The following is a 23,216-nucleotide window of genomic DNA, read 5'->3' as shown; positions in this document are numbered from 1 at the left end:
AATCCGACTGATGTTTCACAGTGTTGATAACAGCCACTCGGAGGATAAAGGAGTAAATACAAACTAATGCTCACATTCAGAACAGCAACACAACAACACAATGCAACTGTTTTAAGGTTTCTGTGGCACGTTTCTTCTTGGCTTTTTAAAGAGGGAAACATGGTAATTCAAGAAAACCTCACACAATAACTGTACTCTATATTACACATGTACACAGCACTGTCAACGTGGAGAACTTAACTAATAGCCTGCTACATTCAGACATAGAACGCAGTTTCATGAATTGAACTTTCTTAGTTTCAGATCAGAATAGAAAAAATGGTTCAATTCTGTATGAGGACTTCTCACTGATCGGCCACAATGAGACAATGAAAAGTGCAAATAAGAAGTGCTCAAATTCTTCCACTGAGAAGAACTGATAATTGCAAATAAGTGGACACTTTAATCAGGAAAACAAAACACATTAGATGACATCTGACACAGAACTTTAACACTTTACATTGTGGAGGTCTTCTAACATGTTTAAGGCAATATTACATGGCAGCTGCCTTAAACCAAAATACTTAACTCATCTTAAAACAAAAAGGCTGCTCAGTGTACTGCCACAATACGGGCAACTTTGTGAAAGTTATAAATTACTGTGTTGTTTTCAAATTAGCCTTTCTGGCCAAATGTGTAAAATCAGAAAACAAACAGCAAAAAAAAAAAAAAGTCTGTTCTGCATTTTTTTTGTTTGTTTTTTTAGCTCTCCATTTTCTCAATTCATGTTTTCTTAATTACAAGTGTTCATCGTGTAGAACAAGCAGCAGGGTTATTATTGCTGCAGTATGTAAGTCAAACACAACCAGGAGACCTCGCCTGATCATTAAAGATGAGAGAAATTCTGCAGAACTAACTGAACTGAGAAGGGAAACTTTGGTTAAGATTGTGCTGTACGGTGGCCCTGAGGTGCAAAATGAAGTAACGTCAACTTGGAAAAACATGAAAGTAATAAATCTATATTTTACACCTTTTAAAAGTCAAATTTATATATCATCAAAACATTTTCTTTAAATGCTGTATAAAATTCTGTAGGGTTTCTTCTGCTCTGCTGAAGCTTTGTGTTTTCTGTCTTGTGTTTACTGGTTTTCTATTTTTTTTTTTATCACCTTTTTTTGTTGTGGTTCTCTTCTCTGAAATACTGTGTTTTTATCAAGTGTTTTCTGATTGGTTGTGTTTTCCAAAATACTTTTTGTGTTTTTGCTCTTCTGTTTGCTGAAACACTGCTTTTTATTCTGAAATTTTACTTTTCGTTCCTTGTTGTATCTTATCATTTTTTTTCTTGTTTGTGTTAAGTTTTCTGTTTTGGTGTTGAAATATTATTGTGTTGTGCAGCATTGGTTTGGTGTTGTCATTTAGCACCTCAAGGCCACTGTAGTGCTGGGAAGTTTTGACTAAAACAAAAGTGTATCTGTCTAACTTTCCAATGAATTGATAAATGACATACATGCCTTCCATCTACATACACTTGTCCTTGACAGAGGTTTCCAACCCTGGTCCTCTAGGCCCACTAACCTGCAGGTCCTATATATCTCCCTGCTGCAACACACCTGATTTAAAATAATGGCTCATTAAGACATGTGCCGAACTTATCAGAGAGCCGTTTAATATGAATCGGGTGTGTTGCAGCAGGGAGACGTCTAAGACCTGCAGGACAGTGGGTCTTGCGGACCAGGGTTGTGGATCTCTGCTTTAAGAGATCAAAATGGACCCATTAGACTTGATTCAAATGAATAAAAATAGGACTCAAAGTGCAAATCTACAGGTAACAAAACATGACTTTCTCAGAGGCACTCCTGTAAAAGGGTTGCAGGTAAAAGTGCTTTCACTAGTGACAAAGAAATTCAGAATTTAATGCTACTTCAATGATGGAGGCTATCAAGGTGCAGCTTCACTTGTGTATATAATTATAACTGAAGTGTGCATGGTGTGTAAGATTTTAAAGACTTATTGTGAAATAAGTGCTCAAGCATCAAGCTATAGAAAAAGTAGTGTATGGAAGACTTAAATTGTGTTTAATTTAAAAACATCAAGAGTCACATTTTGACTAAAGTAAATTTAAGGTATAAAAATGGCAACAAAAATCTATAAAAACTATTTGAGAAGAGGACTGCAGTTATATTCTGTATGATAATCTGGAATGTTTTCTTCACTGACAGGATAAGGTCTGTATTTTGGGATATGTTGTTGTACAGCTACATTTCAAGCATTTTTCTTAAATTTGCCCTTTAACTTTAGTCCGATTGGCCGTTCTGACAGCCTTTCAAATACAGCTCATCCTGTGACAGATGCCCATCAAAGCCGTCCATGTACAGGCTGCTGGTGCTGCTGCCGCTGCTTCCCAGGAATGTTCCGACGGCCCGGCCCTGGCGAGCATGTCCCACCGCATCACTGAAAACTTTATTGATCTGCTCCTCAGAGGGCATCCACCAGTCTGGGTTTGAGGCACAGTGCATCCGGATAAACTCTGGAAAGATTTTGTATAAAAAGTCATTTTTTAATAGCTGTAATTTAAATTAAATCTTTATTTGAGTCAAGGTTTGAGGGGAAGAAAGTTAGAGTTTGAATCATAGCTGAGGAGGCACTGATCAAAAGAGCTTCAGGGTCTAAAATTGCAGTTAGTTGTGTTTCGTTTCAGCTGCATCAAATCCACTAAAGTTACAGCTGAATTTTAACAAACAGGTTCAATAGTATTATTATTATTAATACTGACTCAGTGTTATAGAGCTGTCATTTACCATCAAACTTGTTTTGTTTAGGTAGTGTTTAAAATCTCATGTTGGCCTGTTGAAGACTAAATATGAAAATATTTTACTTGGATAAATAATTTTAGCCACATAGCTGTGGACCCCTCATTCACTAATGTTTAAAAAAGAAAAAAAAACATTAACAAAAACTTGGGAGTATTTCATTTACCCCTGAGTTTTAAAAGAAAGAAAAAAAAAGTATCAGACTTCACATGATAAGTGCCCAAGTGATTTATTATTATTGTTATTATTATTATTATTATTATTAATCTGTCTTGTCAAAGACAAAATAATGATGGCCTGGTTGCTCTGAACAAATTTACTTTGCCAAGAGGAACCTTTTGGATACAGAGCTCCCCTTGAATCTTAAATGTTATTCTTTCACGATACTGTGGACATGAGGACCCAAGTGCAGGCTTGAGGAGGCGGGAGGCAGACCGGTGCAGGTAAAAGGTTTTAATAAAGTAAAACTAAACTCAACATAACAAAAGACTCAGAGTCGACTCATGTCAGAGCAAAACTCTGACATGGCATAGATTACACTTAACAGCAAACAACAGAGAGAAGCAATGCCCTGGCACAGAAGAACGGAAATGGGAAGATACAAGATAGAAAAAGGCAGAGTGAAACAAAAGGTAGAAAACAGCCACAACAACTGCAATCAAACATAAACAGAGAAACTAAACAACCAGCTGCAACACATGTAAATACAAATGTGTGTGTGTGTGTGTGTCTGTGTGTCTGTGTGTGTGTAGGTGTGTGTATTAACCATTAGAGTTGAGTTGTGTTGAGCGATCATGCAAATGCAACCACATCCCCCCCAACAGCATTGAAGATGACTAGTTTTCAGATTTTTGATCATCAGCAAGAACCTCAATATGAAAGTGCACAGCTTTACAGCTTATAATTATAGCAGTTTTCATTTCCTCACCATAGATACTTTTTCTGTCCACTCCCATATTAATAAGCGCAGATGTGGGAACGATGTTAAAATCCCAACTGAGACAGAAAGCATCTGCTGCCAACATCTAGAAAGATAATTATGCTCACACACTCCCCCATCCATACCTGAGGCTAAGTTACTAATGACTTCTCAGAGCAAACCATGGCTGAAGTAACTGCCTTTACACTCACTGTATCAATGATGCAAATGCTAATATAAATTCATAGTCTAATGCTAACACAGCACAAACATCTGAAACAGCTTCACCTGCAGCTCAAGGTTTAGATTCATGCCCTTTTAGTGTTGGATCAGCTTTAGTCTTCCTACAAAGCATCAAACTGAGCATTCAAATGTAGCAAAAAAAAAAAAAAAATCCAGCTTTCCACTGATCCATGAGGACTATGTCTTGAGGAAAACTGAAATATGGTGAACTTTTATTTCCTTTCTTTTCTTTTGCATAAAAATACTGAAACATTTGCACTACAGATAAAACAGAAAAAACAATAATAATCTTAAAAAACACATGCTTGATTGTTGCGAACCTTTAGAATTAAACCTACATCTGAAACCACATAACTACGAATCGTATGTGTCAAATCTTAGGCTGAACTTGAAACTATAACGATCCACTTTAAAAATGTTTGTTTTGTACCAGAGTAAACCAGAAGGATCAGACATGTTTGTCTGCATTTATATATTTAAGTGAATACACTTTGATGTAATGATGAGCCTATAAATAATAAGACAGTTGCTGCTTTTCTATAAAAAATTTAAACTCCTTTAAATCTGCATCCTTTCATCAGATGTACCTCTGAGGCAGCTGACTTTGACAGGATTGAGCGGTCGTCTCTCCAGGCCCGGCTCTCCTGAGTGCACTGAACGCTTCCTTTTGCCCAAACCACAGGAAAACTTGAGCTCATCCGTGGTGAAGACATAGCGGATCAGGTAGCGCAGCAGGCGCCTGCCATCTTTCTTAGAGGAGTTGACTGCTTCGTCCCACTGCTTATTAGTAATGAAGAGCGGATAGTTCTCCAGGAGCTGTTTACTGCCCTGCAGGAGAGTGGGGGGGCAGTTGTTACACTCACAGCGAGTAAACATGTAGCGGCACCTAAACTACATGTGGCATATTCTCAGTTGTTTTCTGCAACATTATGTGGTGTAATTTGACAAATTTTACATGCATAAAAATTTAAAGGTAGACTTTTAGAATTTAGTATTTTCAAGAAATCAAATTACAAACCTCAAAGACTGTTTGTCGTTCTTCCTCCTGTAGAGACAGTTTTTAATTTAATATTTGTTTTAACTCTCTAACATGGATCTGATCTGATATTTTTACTTCTTATGACAAAATAACACCTTTTTGTTTTGTTTTGTTTCTCACCTCTGTGAGCTGCTCTTCTGGCATCGGTTGGACCAACTGGTTGTTAAACTCAAGAACAGTCTTGAAGTAGTCAAGCACATTTTGACAGGGAGCTGGAAAAAAAACACACAATCTAATGTGAGCAGTAATAGAAACACACTGTTGAAAATTCATAGAAAACAACAAGACAACGCACTTGGTTTTTGTTAAACAGTGAAAAACCAGCAGTATTTGAGACATATTGTGATGTATACAATATTCAGTGTGTAGTTTTGTGTAAATCAAATAAGCGTGGACTGAAGGAACTGAAGTTTCAATGAGAGCAGAAAGCTGAACAAAAATCCATGCTTTTAAGAATGATGTCCAAACTATGTGATGCATTAGTCAAGCAAATCGATGGGATGGAAACTTACAGTCTGATAGTCAGATGTGCATTTTTTAAGCAAAACTGCTTCGCGGTTACTTAAATCCTGGTTATTTACTACTTTAGATACTTTCAAATATCTTACAACCAGCTCAGGTTGGTCAGTCTCATGATTTCTATTTTTTGAAAGTAGCTTGACGCTGCTATATTTATAATAGAAGACACCATTATTATTCAATCAAATTTTTCTCTTAGTACATCAATATTCCTTCCAATTCTGATGGTCAGTGGTTTGAATTTTTACAAACTGGCTGTGTGTATGTTTGGTTTGTTTATGTCTTGCCTCCTTCTTGTAGCTGTGTTTTTTATGCAATAAATTGATCACAATATAAAAATCTTGTGAAGAAATTAAGGAAAATCTCTAATAAAAAGAGCTTCCATCTTATGTTAAAGGTGCCTTTACAACCTGAGTAAAGTGTGTAGATATTTATAAGGATTTTTAACAATAATAATAGTAACTCTTGCTTTATTAATCCCAACTTGGAAATTAGGATCTGCATTAGACCAATCTCTGGTACAGTATATTGACTAGAGAGCAGTGGGCTACCCGGGGAGCAGTTAGGGGGATAAGGGCCTCGCTCAGTGGCCCACAGTACGGCCCTTTCCATACTCGAATTTATACAAAACTAGTAGGCTGTACAATAACACAAACATGTGTAATAATAACCAGAAAAATAACTCAAAATCTCATCACCTAGATTTACATTCAGGCAGCAATAGAGCCCGAGGCTTGTCTCCAGCTGTTGATCGGTAAGCTACTAAAACTCTTAGAAAAGGAAAAACTTAAACAGGACAAGGAACTAACAAAACCATGAACGATCTCTCTGTTCGTTAAATACACTCACTACCCGAAAATGTGCAACAATTTATTTGATATCTCGATATGTATAGATACATGTAGCTTGTATATGCCAATTACAGTTGCTTGTAGTAATTATATATTTCCGGGCAGGAACAACAGGACTCAACACTTTGGGTTGCCCAGTGAACAAATGTATGACCATACTGTAAACTCATTCAGCTGCTGTTTCAAGTCTGTACCTATAAAATTTGCACTGAAATGCTTAAACAGTTTCACTTAATGCTTGAAGCTCAGACTTAATCTCTTTTAGTGTTGGAACAGCCTCAACTTTTACCTCCAGTTTCCTGTCAAAGTCAGTTTTTAGCACCATACTGGGCCTTGTTAATTGCACAGCTGTCTGTTTTGTAGCAAACAAATCCAAGCAAACTACATTTACTTTTCCAAGACTGTAATAAGGAAGCTGAAAAGGGTCAATTTGGCCTCAGAACTGAAAACAAACTTTCTTGGAAATATATTCATATATATAATCATAAAAAACTCAAATAAGCATGCTCTGAAAAGTAGTGGCAGTGCAAAACATCTACTTTTTAAAATGGTCAAAGTGGATAATATGCACACTCTAGCTAGAGATAACTTCAGTGAACACATAAAGAAATCCAGGAACAATGATATGATAGTGGCCAGGTTGCTATTATTGTATTAATATAATATAATAATAATAATAATAATAAAGGATAGCTCTATTTTTGTAGCTTTTGGAGATATGTAAGGTGAAAATACATAGTTTTATCACTGCCGACAAACCAGAAAATGTGGAAAAACATGTAATGGACCCTTTCAAGATAAATAAATAAAAAGCCTATTAAACTTAGTTCATTCAAACGTAGTTTAAGTTTAATCAAAATAAGCTTTTTAGAATGAAAAAACAACTTTGATCAAAGATATTCAGTAACTTCAATCTAGCATCATACCATGTTCCCAAAATCCCTTGATCTACAAGTGGTCTTTTAACAATATTTCATTCATGAGTTATTGATCCACAAGGCTGGAATTCTTAAAGAAGGTTCAGCACACTTTATGCTGGAGATAAGTCGGTGGGTTGTTTTGCTGCTCTCTGTGTAAATAATTATGATTAACTGGTATGATAAAGCAACTCTATGCAATTAATGAAAGAAAATAGAGATTTTCATGAGTTTCTTTCTTAAATATTAATCTGAGAGATTGATAACCTGACAACAGGAAGGAGCATAGCCAATGTTTTTTTTTCTTCTTCTTCTTTTGCAGCACTTCACTGCAGAGACATAACCTTCTTATCTGCCTAAGGAAAAGTACAACCTGACTAAATCCCTTTCCACTTTTAAGACTTTTGATCAACATACAGGGAAGTCCCAACTCTTATCATTGCACCTGGAACATTCTCCAGCTTGTTGCGGAGCTCCTCGTTCTCCTGCTGTAGAGACAACACCTCCTGCTCCAGCTCCAGGCAGCGTGGACAGCAGCTCTCCTCCTCCTCTTCCTCCTCAGGCAGCGTGGACGATGGGTGACCATACGATTCTGACGGAGTTGGAGAACCCCAGCCACCCAGGTTGTGTCTGGAAGGAGACACCTCTGAAGCAGCCTCAGCTGACGGACACTGCTCGTCCTGCTCTTGCTGCTGAGGCCCTGAGAGCAGATAGTTCTGTAGGGAGTCTGTGAAGATGCGTAGAACTGCAGAGGTCTGTTGTTGGTTCAAATGGCTTTGTTGGGCTTCTTCCTCAGGGTCTGTGGTGGATGAGCTCTCCTCAGATTTGAGCTTTGCCTGTGAGGAGCAGTGAAGCCCCTGAGAGGCCCCTCGCCCATCTTCCAGTTTAATATTAGAGGTCAGGGAGGAGGATGGGGGCTCCAGGAGACGGCCATTGTTAAGGAGGCTGAGGACTCGGCTGCACTGCTGGGCAAAGGCATCCAAGATGAGACGGTTCTCTGTGATAGAGGGAGAAAAAAAAATCAAGGGATGTGGATTCAAACACAGCTTAGCATTTACAACAGCTGACAAAATACCAAACTTGAGGTTCATTTACATGCAGCTCTGAAGAATATAGATGACTTTATTAAGCTCAAAAAAAATAAAATTTTCAAAGTCAGCATAATATTGATTTAATAATTTCTTCGCGGTATCTTTAGGGTTAACTGAGCAAACTGAAAATGTTATGCTCATACACCTTTCTTAGTTGAGTCCCATTCAAGAAAAAAGAGCTCCAATACAGCCCTCAACAATTGAAGAGTTATTTTGTGTTTATCTTACTTTTAATAAGATAATATTAATAAAGTGTGCTCATTGTGGACATGACGTGCATAGTCTTAAGAACAGAAGGTTTTAAACCCCTAAGGAGAACAGATTCTCAGTACAAGTGGGAAAATACAGGATGTGACATGCATGACAAAGAATGCTTAGCTTAGCAAGAAAATATGCGTGATAGATTAAGTACATGTTGGCCTGGAAGTTTGTCTGTATTCTTTCTTCCTTCCTGCGCTATCCCTCTATCTACATCTCACAGGTGTGCAGAAATACAGACACAGGACAACGCCTGAGTTGACTCACAGTTGTTCCCAGCTGTATGTGCGAGATAAGATGTTCCTCCCAAAGAGATCAACCTACATTCCCTATAAAATGGTTCAGGGAGAGATAGACGGGGTTCTCAGTCATGTGAACTGACCCAGGGCTATGCACTTTGAACCCAGAGACTCTGTTACTGTGCTGCTTTTGATCTGTTAATAAATTGTTCACTTGATCCTCGACGTCATCCTCCTCATTTCTGATTCAACGGAATAGCGCTGAATACGTAAAGTTTTACTGAAGTCAGATATTTTATTTTAATGTTTAACCTATTCTAAATTCATTACCCTGTTTTCAAATAAAATTTATTGTGCTTCAAATAAAAACAAAATACAAGTTTTTCCAAATTATTTAAGCCTTACATGAAAATTTAATCAGATGCCAGCAAACAGAAGCAGGGACATAATCTGTGTGTGTGACATCTTAACCACAACAAGGACCAATATTAACATCAGAGAAGACAAGTGATTTGAGTGGGAAATGAAAGAGGCCATCATGTCAAAGGGTTAGGAAAGGATTTCTCAGACTAGTAAAGTCTTTCGCTGTCTCCATCAGGACTTAAGCAGCTCTTTTGGTTGTGGATGGAAACATCTTCAAAAAGCTAAACCCAGTCCGGTTAACTTGACTAAACCTATGTCGGATACTCTTTTGAGAGTAATGAAATGTTTTCCCTCCATTGCCTGGTCAGTTTACCATCTGGACTTCTATTGTCTTGCTGATATAATAAATGTCATCATATGTTGCTCCACAACCTGTTAGTATTCAATATTAAAGTGCAGGTTGCTCACGTTAATTGCACTGAAGGATCCAGATGACAACACAGATGTTACTCTTTGAACTTTACGATGATAACAAGCCAGATACTCTCTCATCCTCCATAAATATCACACAACAGGGCAGTTTTAAACTTTGCCTCAGTCCTGTTTTAATTTGCCCAGCCTCAGAGAAGGTAGCAGCTTCTCTCTGTGTCTGCATTTGATGAGTTGTCCTTGTGCTATTTTCAATAAAACACAATGTTTAAGTAATACGCACACCTGATCTTAATTGGTAAAGTTACAAATATGTGCACTGTTTCAGCTTGAAATGTGGTGAAATACAGAGCAGCAGAAAATGGAAGCTCTTGTATAAATAATATCTGTTTCAGTCTCATTTTACTTTCTGTGTGCCTTATCTTATTGTGGCTAAATGTTGGTAACATTCAGTCGACGCCTGTGTTTATATAAATGTCAGCTTGATTATGTTGATTTATTCAGATGTCAATAAACTCTAAGGTCACAGTATCTAGCTGTGACCAAGACAATCAACACATAGCTATTGTCCAGAAACAAGCCTCAGTGTACATTTTTTCCCAGCAGTCTAAGCACGTCCCATTGAAATGATCTCACACACCTCCATGTAATGATTATGAATTCACCAACTACACACAAACGCACAAATAAACACACAGACAAAATGAGTTCTAGGCAGCCATTGCTGCATTGCCACTCGCTCAGACGTGTCTATCAGCCTGGCGCAGATGTGTCGCATTTATTAATATGCGTGCCGTCTCTGTTTACCCGTCGAGATGTATCTGATATTATTCGCCAACACACCCTGCACCCCTACTCCCCCCTTTTCCTCTTCTCTCCCCAGTTCTGTGGCACTGTGAGCTGAGAGCCTCATAAAATTTCATTAAAAACAACACGGTCGGCAGAGGCAAATTTATGAGGCCCATTTATTTTAATCACAACTCTTTGGGAAAGGGTTTTCAATGCAATTTGTGCTTTTGTGTGCTGAGCTGATTGTTGAGTTCCAGGGTCTCTGGTGCTGCTCATCATAAGAATGGACATCACCTCTTTTTTTTTTCTCTCCCCCAGCCATGAGTGACAGATTAAGTAGTTCCTAATGTGCAGATAAAAGCACTTTGATGTGTCACTGTCAGTAAGAAAAGATGACACGTTTAACTAGGATTGGATGGTGCATCTCTTGTGAAATGAGCAGATTTAATAGAGCAGGCAAAATAAGGTTTTGTATGATTCTTAGATGAAATGCAAATCATGTGAATGTTAGAACAGATGCAAACAATTGGGTCATCAGCACTGGAACCTGGTTTGTACAGATTCAAGTCATTTAAAGATGTGGTACTAACTTTTTCTTATCATAAAGATGTAACATAGATGCACAAATGTTTCAGCATTAGGTTAGTTGATATGGAGCAACTGTGCAACCTGATCTCTGCTTGAACATCTGATTGTAAAGCAACAGAAAGCAGGCAGCACATCAGGCCTCTACTGCCTGCAGCGATAAACAGATTAATATCTGATTAAAGGATGCAATGCCTAATATTTAATTTTGTAACTGTCAGGATGAGGTTCATTGCTTCTATCTAAATGTTGGTTCCCATGTACCCGCCCTCCACATGGGGAACACATTTCTTCCTGAGCTCTCTAATTAACAGCAGCTGGAGAAAAATGAGCAGAGAACAATGTGTTTTCAATGGGAGATGGTGAGGGCCCATACTGCACACAAATGCACTGTAATTTTGAGCACATGCACATAAGATTTAATCATGACTGTTCTCATTATATGAGCGAATCAATCACTGCTGACAGGGGGAAGAAGAAATGGGAACAGATTTATTAAGATCAGGTGATGTGGAGCAAACAAAAGGCATGCTGGATTTTGCTTCTACTTGAGTTTATTGACTGGTTGTTTCGTGTTTAACTTATATCTGGGCTGCAAACCTAAAATATGTTCCAGTTTCTGATTCATCTGGAGAAAAACTAAAAAGTCCCATTAGGCTACTCTAAATTTTTTTTTTTTTAATCAGACACTAAGAGATGGGGCAGTTCTGACCGGGAACACTCATAAGTTATAACCCACCTGTGCTGATTCCGTAGGTGCAGTCCGGGGAGAATCTGGGCTCCGGACCGCCGCAGCCGGGTCGTCGCTGTTGGGAGCCAAGAGTTGTCGCCGCTGAGGTGGACGTCGGGACCCTGCTGCTGGGCCTGGCTTCACATGGGAGACGATGTTGCTGCTGCTGCTGCTGCTGAGGCGTCGGGTGATGCTGCTGGCTGCTGCTGATAGCGACGCTGGTTTGGTGGAGGTGCGGCAGACGCTGTTGGTGGTGATGGTGGTGCTGAAAAGGATGAGGCTGCTCGGGATGAAAAGTGAAATGATGCCCGTCGCTGAACAGAGGCACGTCGACTACACCGGACCGGTCAAAGCGCAACTTGCCCGCCGAGCGTTTGCTCTGGAAGGTTTTTAGGGTGCTGTAAGGACCCCGTTGTGGTCGGCACATCTTCGGGGCGCAGGGCCCTTCATCTGCGGGCTGCATCTCTCCCTCCATCCCGGCCAGGTGTCACAGCGCGGGGGACGGCCGTGAGTGGGTTTTTGTGGTGTGCTGGTGTGACAGACAGCTGATGAGTGAGGGGATCCGATCGTCACTGTCTGGCTCGGTTTCCCCCCTCTCTCTCTCTCTCTCTCACTCTCACTCTCACTCACACACACACACACAGTGTGTGAAGGATGGGCTAATTTACTGACATGTCGCCGCTCCAATCCCCAGTCAGGGGCGCCGACAATGAGACGCCTCTAGAGGGAAATACAGGCGGGACTTGTGCGCCACTGTCAGCCCACTTTGTGAGCGCCATCATCAGTGGAAACAACGGGGCGCTGTTGCAGTTAGGTACAATCCTAAATTCAGAAAAACGCAGAAGGAAATCCCACAAAAGAAAAGGCAGAGGCCATTTTGCTCCTGAGCTCAAAGCGTCAGCATGAACTCAAATGACAGAAAAGGTTTTTAGATAGATTTGGAGCTCAACAGAAGCAAACGGGCTCGTCTAAATGGAAACATTTTTGTTATTTTATTTAAATCGGCAAATGTGTTTTTATTGACAACCGAATTCTATAAAACAAGTACAATTTTTTCATGCATGGCCTTTTGGCCTCTAACGTACACCGCTCAGTCTGACGGCTAGTTGCAGACAATCTTAGTCAAAAAGTAGGATATCCTGCGTCTTTCGGTCAGTGAAGCTGGCCTATTGAGAAACACGTTTAGTAACCTGTATACAGGTCTAAAAGTTTGCTGGGCCACAAGAGGGAGCTGCATCAATAGGTTTCAAACGGAGGACGTTATAATGGACGACGTTTTCTCTTGTCCAGTTAAACTTGCCACAAAAGTTTCTGCTGCAAAGTAAAGTCAAAATGCACGCAGTTCGCCAGTTTTGTTTTACCACCATCTTGTGCATTTAGCTTCTATAACTTGTAACAGGCCTAATTAAATTTAGGCGCTAAGCCTGTATACTACTGAACTGTTCTTGTAAACATTTTTTATTTTAAACTTTGTCCTGAGCACAGGCCCCGGACTCATTAGGAACCTGTGAACACCTCTGTTTACATTAGCTGGAAGGTTAAAATACCACAAAGATGTCCCAAATCAACACAAAGAAGCACACAATGACCACGGAGAGGGAGAAATAATGAAAGAGAGGTAAATCATGTTTTCTTGCGGGCAAATTACTACAATATACACTCTGTCCACATTGCAAAAACACCACAAAAAAACTCAGAACGACTACAAAATGACTATCAAGAGATATAACATTACATTAAAGACATGCAAACTTTCTAAAATAAAAAACGAAGGAAGGAAGGAGAGACAGAAAATGATTAGACACAAAATATAATTAAGGGATATAAAGGGAGATGTAGGCTAAAGTGGCTGAAGAGATGCAAAAATTCCACAAGGAGATGCTAGAGAGTCCAAAAACCATTTCAAAAGACAAAAGATGAGCACAATGAGACAAACCTAATAAAAACTTAATGTAAAATCACCACAAACCACTGCAAATCTCAAGAAAAAAGACAATTAATATACTTGTGTGTGGTCAGTTTGATAGAAGGGGGTTTTAACAAATTGATTCCTGGGGCAGGTGGATTAAATCTGTAATTATATAACACTAAATCTACAAGTAATTTCTTGCAAACACAATGGAAGTTAGAGAAAACAGAATTCAGTTAGTGTATTTAGTGTTTCTGAGTTATGAGGTGAGCCTTCATCTCCAGTTACAAACAACACATTTTCATAAAAGTTTGACTTAAAACTGACTTCGTAAAGTAAACGAGAAAGTCACAAAGTGTTTAAATCAAACTTAGCTTGTATTCATAATACCCCGATTAAGGTAACTGCATGAATTCATTTGGGCAAAGGGAATAAGTCAGTTGTCATCACTGCACTGCTGCCACCACCACGTGATCGCGCACGTACTGTTAAAGTGGGGGGTTACGTGCGCGCGTACAAAAAGCCCGATTCACAAAAGCATCAAATCTCCAGTGAGTAGGGCACAAAGTTGTGCACACAGGCTTCAGCAGGCGGTCACAAAAGCGTTACTAGAGATACTTTGAAGAGAGACTTGAGCAGGTCGTTTGTCCTCATTGGGAGCAGATTTAGGTTCAGTAATTATGATGTTAAAAGTAATTTAAAGCAGTTATTTGGACAAAGGGAAAAAACTTTAGGATTTTTTCCTTCTCGTTTTAAGGAGTTGCTGCTTCAAAAGAGTTTGGATACTGGGAAAATGACCGTGACATAACCTCACATGTTTGTAACCATTCTCCCTTTTTGATGTATTCATCTCGACTCGGATTCACTCGCTCGGTGTCCAGGAGCTGAAGCCCACCAGGACGCAAGGGGAACCGAGAACCCGCAGCGGCTTACCGGGATGGTGCGCCTGTTGAGCTGCCTACTGCTGGGATATCTGACCTGGAATCTGAGGATATCGGACGCTCTGGGAGAGTACTGCCACGGCTGGCTGGACGCTAATGGGAATTATCACGAGGGCTTCCAGTGTCCAGAGGACTTTGACACTATGGACGCCACCGTGTGCTGCGGGTCCTGCTCGCTTCGTTACTGCTGCGCGGCCGCGGACGCAAGACTGGACCAGGGGATCTGCACCAACGACAGGGAGATGGATAACACAGAGTTCGCAGCGCGTGAGTTCACATTTTATTATTAATTTTATTTTCCTTCGTGTCCTAAAATGGAATTTTCAGTGAAATTAGTTTGGACAAAAGACTAGACATTAGACATAAGTAAATAAATTCTTAAATAACCTGGATTAAAAGAGATAGATAAATTGTAGTAGCCTAGAGATCTTTCAGGTTAGTGCTTTGCTTAAGGGTATATTAATGGTAATTTTTCCTACAATCAGACCACCCTGTAAAACAGCAAAATAATGAGAAATTGAGCAAGCTGAGGTTTTTGGTGCTGTTGGAAAGCAAAGGCACATATTTGTTTCAGACATTTAACACTAAATCTTTGCGATTACTGTTATTAAAGTGTGTTAGAAGAAACAGATTTACATTGACGTGTTCATATTTGTCAAACACAACATTATTTTATCTACAATTATGTTTTTTTTTACGAACTCAGCTTTAAATATTTTATATGCCGTTTAGGTCCAATGATTTCAAGCTGTTTTGAAGCTCAACTTTCAGCATTTATTAGGCAAAGATTTAATGATTCTCTCACCTGCTTTTACCTCTACAGATGTTTAATTTTACCTCAGCACACTCCAGATTTTTATCAGTGCAAAGAGAGAAACTCAATGTGTTTTTGATGACCCTCTCAAAGGACAAACCAACATTTTAAAAAGAAGAAGAAGAAGAAGAAGAAATATGTGTAAAGCTTGATGAAGTGGAGCTTGATTACAGGAATGTTTTCAGTAAAAAATTCTTCTTTCACAAGCTGGCCTATTGTGCTGCCAAATACACTATAAAGCACAGTCCCTTTGAGGGGCTAAGTCATTTTCAAACCAAGGCATTCACAACATTATTACTTAGTTACTAATTTCTGTGGCTTTTTCTTAACTGTGCCAAGGTGTTACATTAACCCACTGTTTGTCGTCAAGGTTTTAATAATAGGCTGCTTTAACCATTGATGTTTTTTTTTATCAATTTTCTTTAAATTTCCCAAACGAATAAGCTTATAAGCCTCTAACCGATTGGGCGTGCGCTCACAATTTCCTATTTGTTCTATTAAAATAAATAAATGACTGTAGATTTCCTCAGGGAGTGCAAATGAGCTTCATGAAGTGTAACTTGAGATGTTTGTGTGCTCAGCAGGAATGTGTCATGGTTTTGTTCAGAGTACTTTAAAGGATTAGAAAGAAATCACACAACTGAAAGTGTTTAGTAAAAAAAAAAAATCTGCCATCAATAGTGGTGTGTTTGGTAGTTCTTAGTGTATAACTTGTTGAACTCTGTAAGACTTCTCTATATTTGTGTGTTTTGTCTGTATGTGTGTAGGTGAATTAGAAAATTTCCTTCGTTTCCTGTTTCATTACACATCAAAATATTTAAATGCAGATTTCTGTAACATAAAGTTGTGTCCAGGCCATTGACTCCAAACTACCTGTGTTCTTTCCCTTTTAGAACCTGTCTATGTTCCCTTCCTGATGGTGGGAAGCATCTTCATCGCCTTTGTTGTGGTTGGCTCACTGGTTGCTGTTTACTGCTGCACATGTCTGCGGCCGAAGCAGCCCACCCAGCAGCCCATTCGCTTCTCCCTGCGCAGTTGCCAGGGCGAAACTATCCCCATGATCCTCACAACCGCTCCACCGAGTCTGCGTGCCCCATCGCGACAGTCGAGCACGGCCACCACCAGCTCCAGTTCAGCCGGTGGGGGCAGCTCCATGCGGAGGTTTTCTCTTGGTGCTCAAGGGCAGCAGCAGCAGCACAGCTGCCTGGTGTCTGCCACAGTCTCCTCCTCAGCCTCCACTCCCACTCAGACTCCACTGACTCTACCTCCACCACCACCTCCTCCTTACACATCTCCACCTGCACCTATGGCAGGAAGCATCCAGCACCAGCTGACCTCTACTCATGCCCAACTGCAACTCCAACAGCCCTCGCACCCTTCTCAGAGCACCAGCTTTCTCCTGCCACAGCAGTACTTCTTCCCCCTGCAGCCCGAAGCCTTCACAGCGGCTAAGGGCTATACTGACTTTGGCCAGAGCTGACAGGGCTCCCAGCAGGGAAAATGGAGGGATTACAAGAATTTTAGAGGGTAGGATGTAAGCCGGAGAGGACAAACACACAGCAGCACAGCTGGTGGCGTAAAGAGGTTCAGCCAGGGTGACTGGGCACAAAGAGCAACAGGAGGGTGAGGCAGAAAGCATGACAAAACTGTCAGAATTGAACAGTATGGGGGAGCTTCCCAGCACAGGAGACAACTACAGACCTGTCAGGAGCCATATCGGAATTTTATGCACTTTTTAAACTGCAAGCAGATCTCCGTGGTATATATACATACATAATTTGTTGTTGCTGTCTTTGGTGGAAATTCAAAGTTTTTTCATCTTCCTTTTAAAAGAGGTGAGACTGTCCTGAGCATTGTCATTTTATAGAAGTATATCAGACAGCAGAAACCAGGGAGTTCTGTTTTCTGACAATCAGATTGACTTCTTAAAGATGAGAATGTTTTCTTTTTGACAAAATGTGGCCTTCTGTGAGATTTTATACACGAATTTTACTCAATGTCGTGATGCTGATTTCCTAATTTACGACAAATAAAAGTTGACTTTTAACTTCTGAGCACTGATACATGTGAAGTGATTTTTTTTCCCCCAAATGTAAAAAAAAAAAAAAAAAAGAAGCATGTCCACAAAGCTTCATCATCACTGACAGAGAGGAAACCGGAGCAGTTGGGCCTGCACAGCAACTCCCTACCTGTCGCTTAATCTTGCGCCAGACTTCACAGCAGGAATGCAGAGCTAAGATCAGTCATTGTCAGTGTTCAATGAGCATTGCATGGTCACAGTGTTAAAAACAACTCACCCCAGAAGAAGAGGTTTAGGTTGCAGTAGCAGGTATGGCAAAGTCTGCACAAAAAGGCCGTTCTTATCCCTGATTACCTGACTGTGAAATAGAGCTGGCAATCAGTGTCTCCTGAAACCTGCCAACCGTCCCAACGGATGATGTTTGCTGCTACATTCAGAAATCCGTGAAGCTACATCATGGGGATCTGACAGATGCTGTTAAGTTAATGTCTTCAGGTTTCGTTTGTACTTGCGGCTGTCAGTTTGATCCACGCCTGGTTCACGAAAGGAAAATTTAAGTTGTGAACCCTTTTTTTAATGACATTATCCAAGTCTTTTGGAAAGATTAAATTCTGTAAAAATTTGTCACCCTTATGAAAATCTATTTATTAAAATATAATGAAAAGTTATTTATCCGTGTATTTAGTTAAAACTTGCATGACTTTCAAAAGCATTTAGCTTCTTATTCTTAGAAAAACATTGGACCTCTGTTTACTGTGATAAATGAAGAACATGTTACAATTAGAATTCTTAAGATTTTCATGTAATCAAACCCTGTTGTTGTTTGCATTTGCGGTCTTTTTGTTCAGCAGTACCTCTGTGTGTAGTACCTACAGCCTTAGAAAACCATGTATTAACAACAACCACACTCATTCATCCAAATTGTGTCTGCAAAGCAAAAACAAAGCAGCTACTTATGATACCTTTGATGTGGGTCAGCTTTAAGCATCACAGGGAGTCATGAGACAAGAACCACCAAATGTAGTAAACAGCAATTATTTTCAAGTGACCTTTTCATTAAAACAACGTGGGTTTGTTTGGCCGAACTGTAATCAGATACACCAAGTGCTCCTTTACTACGTTCTGAAAAAGAAGTTGCCCAACAAGTGTGTTGAAGTAATAAATCACTCGCTGTCACCGCTGGTGGCCACAGTTGTCGCCAAGTCAGCACGGCCTGAAATCTTTTGGACCGCAACTCTGGAAATGTTTTCAATGTTTTTTAGTCCAACAATGACACGGTTTCGCTGACAGAGCTGCTTATCCTGTTCAAGATTTGGGATTAGTAAATTGTGATGCAGTTAATCATTTATTGTAATTATATAAACCTAGAAGCTGGAACCAGTCTTATAGGACTTTGGAAATACTTTAATTCATGCTTGTTAAATTTAAGCAACCCCTGAAAGGTGTGCAGGATGTAGTGACATTCAGTAGGACATCTACCTGAATCTCTCTCTCCTATAACACTGTAAATTAGAGTAAAAACACCCTCAAAACACTGAGACATTGATACTGATGTTATTGAGCCAGCTCTAACAACACTAACTGTAACTCTACTAAATTTGCTGCAAGAGAAATTAATCACAAGTGCTACGTGATTGCACCAGGCAGCCTCTTCAGCGCATGTGCCATGCTTTGACCTTTACAAAAGATGGCGTCGGTTGTGTTTTTATAGCAAATACAGCCAGAGCCAGTACAGGGGCCTCTCGGGGTGGGAGAGGTTAATTAGTCTGGATGCTCATCTATTACAGGAACAGATTACAGTCTGTGTGGGATCACACAAGCAGGACTTCGCAAGAAGAACAAATACATTACTTCAAAAATAGAGTATGTATTTGTTATGATTCTGGGGCTCAGATAGACAGTTTTCCCTGCCTTTTCCTGTTTAGGTTTAATGTCCTGTATGTCACCACTCACAGGATGGTGATTACAAATCTGCTAACACATACACAAGAATAGGCAAAGATGCTTGTTTTTCCTCTATGATTGTAAAGTTTATTTCAGTAGTCCTTCATGGCAGTAAAAGACAACACTTATAAGTTTGCAGTCCCAACATGCAGAACAATCATTGAACAAAATAACAAAAAAAGAAACAAGATATTAAAAAGAAAGTTGAAGGTGCATTTTTTAAAACCTCTTTTATAAAGTGATCAACACTTGAAGGAAAATCAAAGTAGTACAGTTAACACTTCAGAGAACAGTTTGTGTTTTTCATTCATGCAGCCCACCACCTTCACAGACAACAACGTTTTATGTTTTCTGGGAAAAAGGAAGCAACAGTCCAAGCCTTCCACAATGACAACATCCACATTCAGCTGTTTTGGAAATTGCTGACATAGATGACAACCAGTTAAGTTATCACGCTAAAGACAAGCAGAAAAAAAAAGGATCAGAATCAGAAACCTAAAAGACAGAAGAGATTTCCTGTAAAGCAGTACACTGCATGAAGAAAACAAGTAACAAACATGTACACTCTTTTAAAATCATATACAGAAACTAGATACCAGATATCCACGACTGGAAAGGTACATCGAGTGCATTGTGCAACTGTCAAAGCGGGCCAGGCGTCAGAAACTCCCACAGTCGAGGCCGAGAGTCTGAACACAAACACACGCGTTCATACCGCACACTGACAGTCTCAATTTCCCATACAGACCATGCATCAGCACACAGCAGTACACCATAGCTATACCTGGAGCCGTGCAGACAGAAAACTGGAGCAAGCGTCACCAAACACACACACACACACACACGCTCATACACGCAGTAAAACACACCAGGACGACTCCCAGTTTCGCATAGAGGACACAGACATGCAATGCATACAGAGACATTATCCACAGTAGAGGTCACACACTCACACATTCACACACATACAGCACATGCACATGCAGACTATGAATTGATACACACACACACACAATCAGAAATCTGACCTCCCATAGGGAGAAGAAAGCAATCACACAGACAGTAAGTAGTCAATTATAAATAAATCAAGCTGTAACAATATTAATATTAATAACAAGACATATAAGAAAGCTCTTTTTCCTCATCAGATCTATTCTATCCTGCCAGTTTATCAGAGGAAGAAAAGAAAGTTACAGACAATTCATTACAAAGCCAGTCGATGCAAAAGTCATACATCTCCAATATAAAAATACAAATCCACAAAATAATAACTATAGAGACAAAGTAGTTTTGATACTGTTGTGGAGTTTCCTGGCTAATATTTCTCTTTCCCTTAAGCTAATGGCACTTATGTTAGAGGGATAAATTCTCCATTTTAAGGGAAACACTATCACTGCTGCTAGTTTCAACGAGAGAGCCTCGCTTTTAACTGCTGCAGAAACAAATCTGAAGTTTTAACACTGTAGGAGTGCAACACTGTGGTGGGAGACAGTGGCTGTTGTCTCCAGATGTGTGAGTAAGTTTGTGTGGAGCACTAAGCTAGTCTTGGCTATTGTTTTTTTTTTTTCTTTTAAGAGGGAAAAGTTTCACATAGGCACCGCTGTGATTGTTGAAACTGGAGTGAAGTGTGGAATGCAAGCAATAACTTGTTAAAAACGAAAGGTGCAAACAGGACTACTGTGGGCTGTAAGATGCAACCTCTTTAAAAGCGAAAAGAAAAGCTAAAAACAAAGAACACCAGGCACGATATCTACATACTTAAGAAAATTAAATAAACACGTTTTGAAAGATGGACAAAGGCATGAGCAAATGTAAGGCTTTACACATGAGATGTAAGTGCAAAAAGAAATTTAAAATATTACAAACATTTGCTCTGGAGTGGTCTGCTCAGTGCTGGAATACATTTAAATGTATTTGGTTTAAAGTTTTTCCGAATTCACTAGTTCTTGGACGATTGTATAAACGACTGCTTTTTGGCAATCTTTCACAAGTTCAGTTCCTCTAAACTATTTATTGTCCAGTGTCAGTAACTTTTGTGGTAACAGTGTTTAGGAGATTTACTACAACGATTTCAGGCTTTGTGGTTCAGTGCTAAAAGCTGTCGTTCCTTAAATCAATAGAAAGGAGACGTTCGCTCTGGCAAACTGAGCGAGAACAGTGAAGAACTTCAGATCACAGACTGCTAAGAACGCACAGTGCTCGTCATGTCTGCTGGACACACAACTACAACTGATAATAACGATCACTTTTTGTTTCTTTCTTTAACCCCACTCCTCCCATGTTTTTAAGGACAACACTATATCGCTCTCTTCAACACCCTTCAGTGCTGAAGGTATGCCGTTGAACTGGTGTTTCTCCATGTTAATCTTCAAATATCGCCATCGGAAACGGCAGCTGCAGCTTCGAACTGACCGGCGGCTCACCACTCATTGGTCCTCTGTTTGGTGGTGTCGTACGCTCTGATGACCTCCGACTGAGACACCACTCCGTTCTCATCTTGGGAGAAGGCGTAGCCGTCTGAAAATAAAGCAAAGCAGTCAAAACAGCTTGTAAAGATCAATATTCGGTAACATAAAATAGACATAAAACAAGCACAAAAACAAAAATGTGTCAAAAAAGTAACTAAATGAAAAATATTTCAAGAAAACAACTAAGCACATTTCTCAACTTGTTCTTTGTAAAAGATCTGCACTGGTCTCACATCTGTTAGGTAAATGTACTATAAGTCAACTTTGGGGCCTATTTTATCTTGTATTAGGGCATAAATTATTGATGAACACTGAGCGGGAACAGCATGATTGGTTATCGTCGTATACCTGCAAAACAAATAATGTCAGGAATGTGAGGAGACTTGCTGTTGACTGAGTTGAGGCTATTAAATTAGCAAAGGTTCATCCTCCAGTAGCTTTTTCTCTTTTCGTCCTCTCAAAAATTTGTGTCGGTTATTCCACTATACTGTATGCTTTGGCACAATAAAAAAAAATGAAAAAAGATGGTCATTAAAATTCCAATGCACCACCCAAATAGTGGAAAACTAGCTCTGCATTTAGCCATGACTGGTGCAAAACAAAATCAATCCCAGCAGTCCCTTTATGTCTGAGGTTATCATCACTAAAATAAATCATAAAACAATGCTGGAAATACTCATTTTGTAAATGTCACACACTGAAAGATGGTTTTTTCGAGCAGCTAACACAGACACTGAACTGGGATGACTTATTGACGAGCGTAAGGAGCAAAAGAACGAACAACTCTGCGAAGATCTGCTCCGTAATGTTGACACTTCTCACAATTTTGAGCCTGTCAGTAATAAACTGAAGCACTTTTCCTTCAGTTTATGAGCACCCCATATTATCACGCTGCAGCCATTTTGTGGTTGACACATCATGACATTCTTGCTCAATATGGCTATGACTGGAAATCTATAAAATAGAAAAAAATACAGACACTTTCAAGGGGAAATGATTCCCATGTTCTTTTTAACTGGTAATCATCAAGTATGCTGGTAGGTTTAGTTTCTTTTGGACGGAACCCGTCCAGTTGTTTTACCGGTTTACCGCCTGTAGTCTATATTAAGATAAGCAGCTTCTGGCTGTGGTTAGCTCCAGTTTGTGCTTTCCTCATATTCCAGTCACAGTGGTAAGCATCTGTTTCTCTGAAAGATAATTCACAGCAATGTTTCAGCCGACCTACAGGGTTATTTAAAAACACATACAGCTGCCCTGAAGATATTTCTGTCATTTTCAACAACTCCTAACCTTCCACAGGAGAGAAAAATCTGCAGCAAGATCAATCTCTAACTTGTTTTCTTCTCTGGTAGCTGAAAA

General features: G+C 39.6%; 3 protein-coding genes across 11 annotated transcripts in view; 1 reads left to right on the top strand and 2 right to left on the bottom strand.

Moving 5' to 3' along the window:
* Positions 1-1,298: 1,298 nt before the first annotated feature.
* LOC121643014 (BEN domain-containing protein 4) lies at positions 1,299-12,268 on the bottom strand. Its single transcript, XM_041990147.1, has 6 exons — positions 11,771-12,268; positions 7,723-8,274; positions 5,111-5,202; positions 4,970-4,996; positions 4,539-4,779; positions 1,299-2,506 (listed from the first exon to the last, which is right to left on the bottom strand). Exons 1-6 carry the CDS (start codon positions 12,234-12,236, stop codon positions 2,274-2,276), a joined length of 1,611 nt encoding a protein of 536 aa, XP_041846081.1. The 5' UTR covers positions 12,237-12,268; the 3' UTR covers positions 1,299-2,273.
* shisa3 (shisa family member 3) lies at positions 12,197-17,479 on the top strand. Of its 3 annotated transcripts, none has more exons than XM_041990150.1 (3): positions 12,197-12,268; positions 14,552-14,878; positions 16,319-17,479. In XM_041990150.1, the coding sequence occupies exons 2-3, from the start codon at positions 14,608-14,610 to the stop codon at positions 16,903-16,905; spliced, it is 858 nt and encodes a 285-aa protein (XP_041846084.1). In that variant the 5' UTR covers positions 12,197-12,268; positions 14,552-14,607; the 3' UTR covers positions 16,906-17,479. The 3 variants fall into 3 exon arrangements, with proteins under 3 accessions (XP_041846084.1, XP_041846082.1, XP_041846083.1); XM_041990148.1 differs by lacking the exon at positions 12,197-12,268 and adding an exon at positions 12,416-12,575; XM_041990149.1 differs by lacking the exon at positions 12,197-12,268 and adding an exon at positions 13,382-14,309.
* Positions 17,480-19,467: 1,988 nt separating this feature from the next.
* Positions 19,468-23,216, bottom strand: part of atp8a1 (ATPase phospholipid transporting 8A1) — a 95,050-nt gene continuing 91,301 nt past the window's right edge. For all 7 annotated transcript variants that reach the window (XM_041989935.1, XM_041989938.1, XM_041989941.1 and 4 more), the window contains one exon: positions 19,468-21,906. In XM_041989935.1, coding sequence (XP_041845869.1) covers positions 21,809-21,906 — 98 coding nt within the window. In that variant the 3' untranslated portion in view covers positions 19,468-21,808. The remainder of the gene's footprint in view (positions 21,907-23,216) is intronic.

The sequence above is a fragment of the Melanotaenia boesemani genome, chromosome 7, assembly GCF_017639745.1.
Source record: "Melanotaenia boesemani isolate fMelBoe1 chromosome 7, fMelBoe1.pri, whole genome shotgun sequence".
In the NCBI taxonomy this organism is placed as follows: Eukaryota; Metazoa; Chordata; class Actinopteri; order Atheriniformes; family Melanotaeniidae; genus Melanotaenia; species Melanotaenia boesemani.
Note: the sequence above shows the minus strand (reverse complement) of the source record. Positions and strands in the feature narration are given on the sequence as shown.

Bases quoted from the DNA above. Each gene is read 5' to 3' on its own strand.
- shisa3 (XM_041990148.1), top strand. From the start codon at position 12,434: ATGTCGCCGCTCCAATCCCCAGTCAGGGGCGCCGACAATGAGACGCCT. The intron at 12,576-14,551 runs GTACAATCCTAA...CTCGGTGTCCAG, and splicing joins CGGGGCGCTGTTGCAGTTAG to GAGCTGAAGCCCACCAGGAC. The intron at 14,879-16,318 runs GTGAGTTCACAT...TTTCCCTTTTAG, and splicing joins TAACACAGAGTTCGCAGCGC to AACCTGTCTATGTTCCCTTC.
- LOC121643014 (XM_041990147.1), bottom strand. From the start codon at position 12,236: ATGGAGGGAGAGATGCAGCCCGCAGATGAAGGGCCCTGCGCCCCGAAG. The intron at 8,275-11,770 runs GTGGGTTATAAC...CCTCTATCACAG, and splicing joins CACCTACGGAATCAGCACAG to AGAACCGTCTCATCTTGGAT. The intron at 5,203-7,722 runs GTGCAATGATAA...TTTTTTTTCCAG, and splicing joins CAAGCTGGAGAATGTTCCAG to CTCCCTGTCAAAATGTGCTT.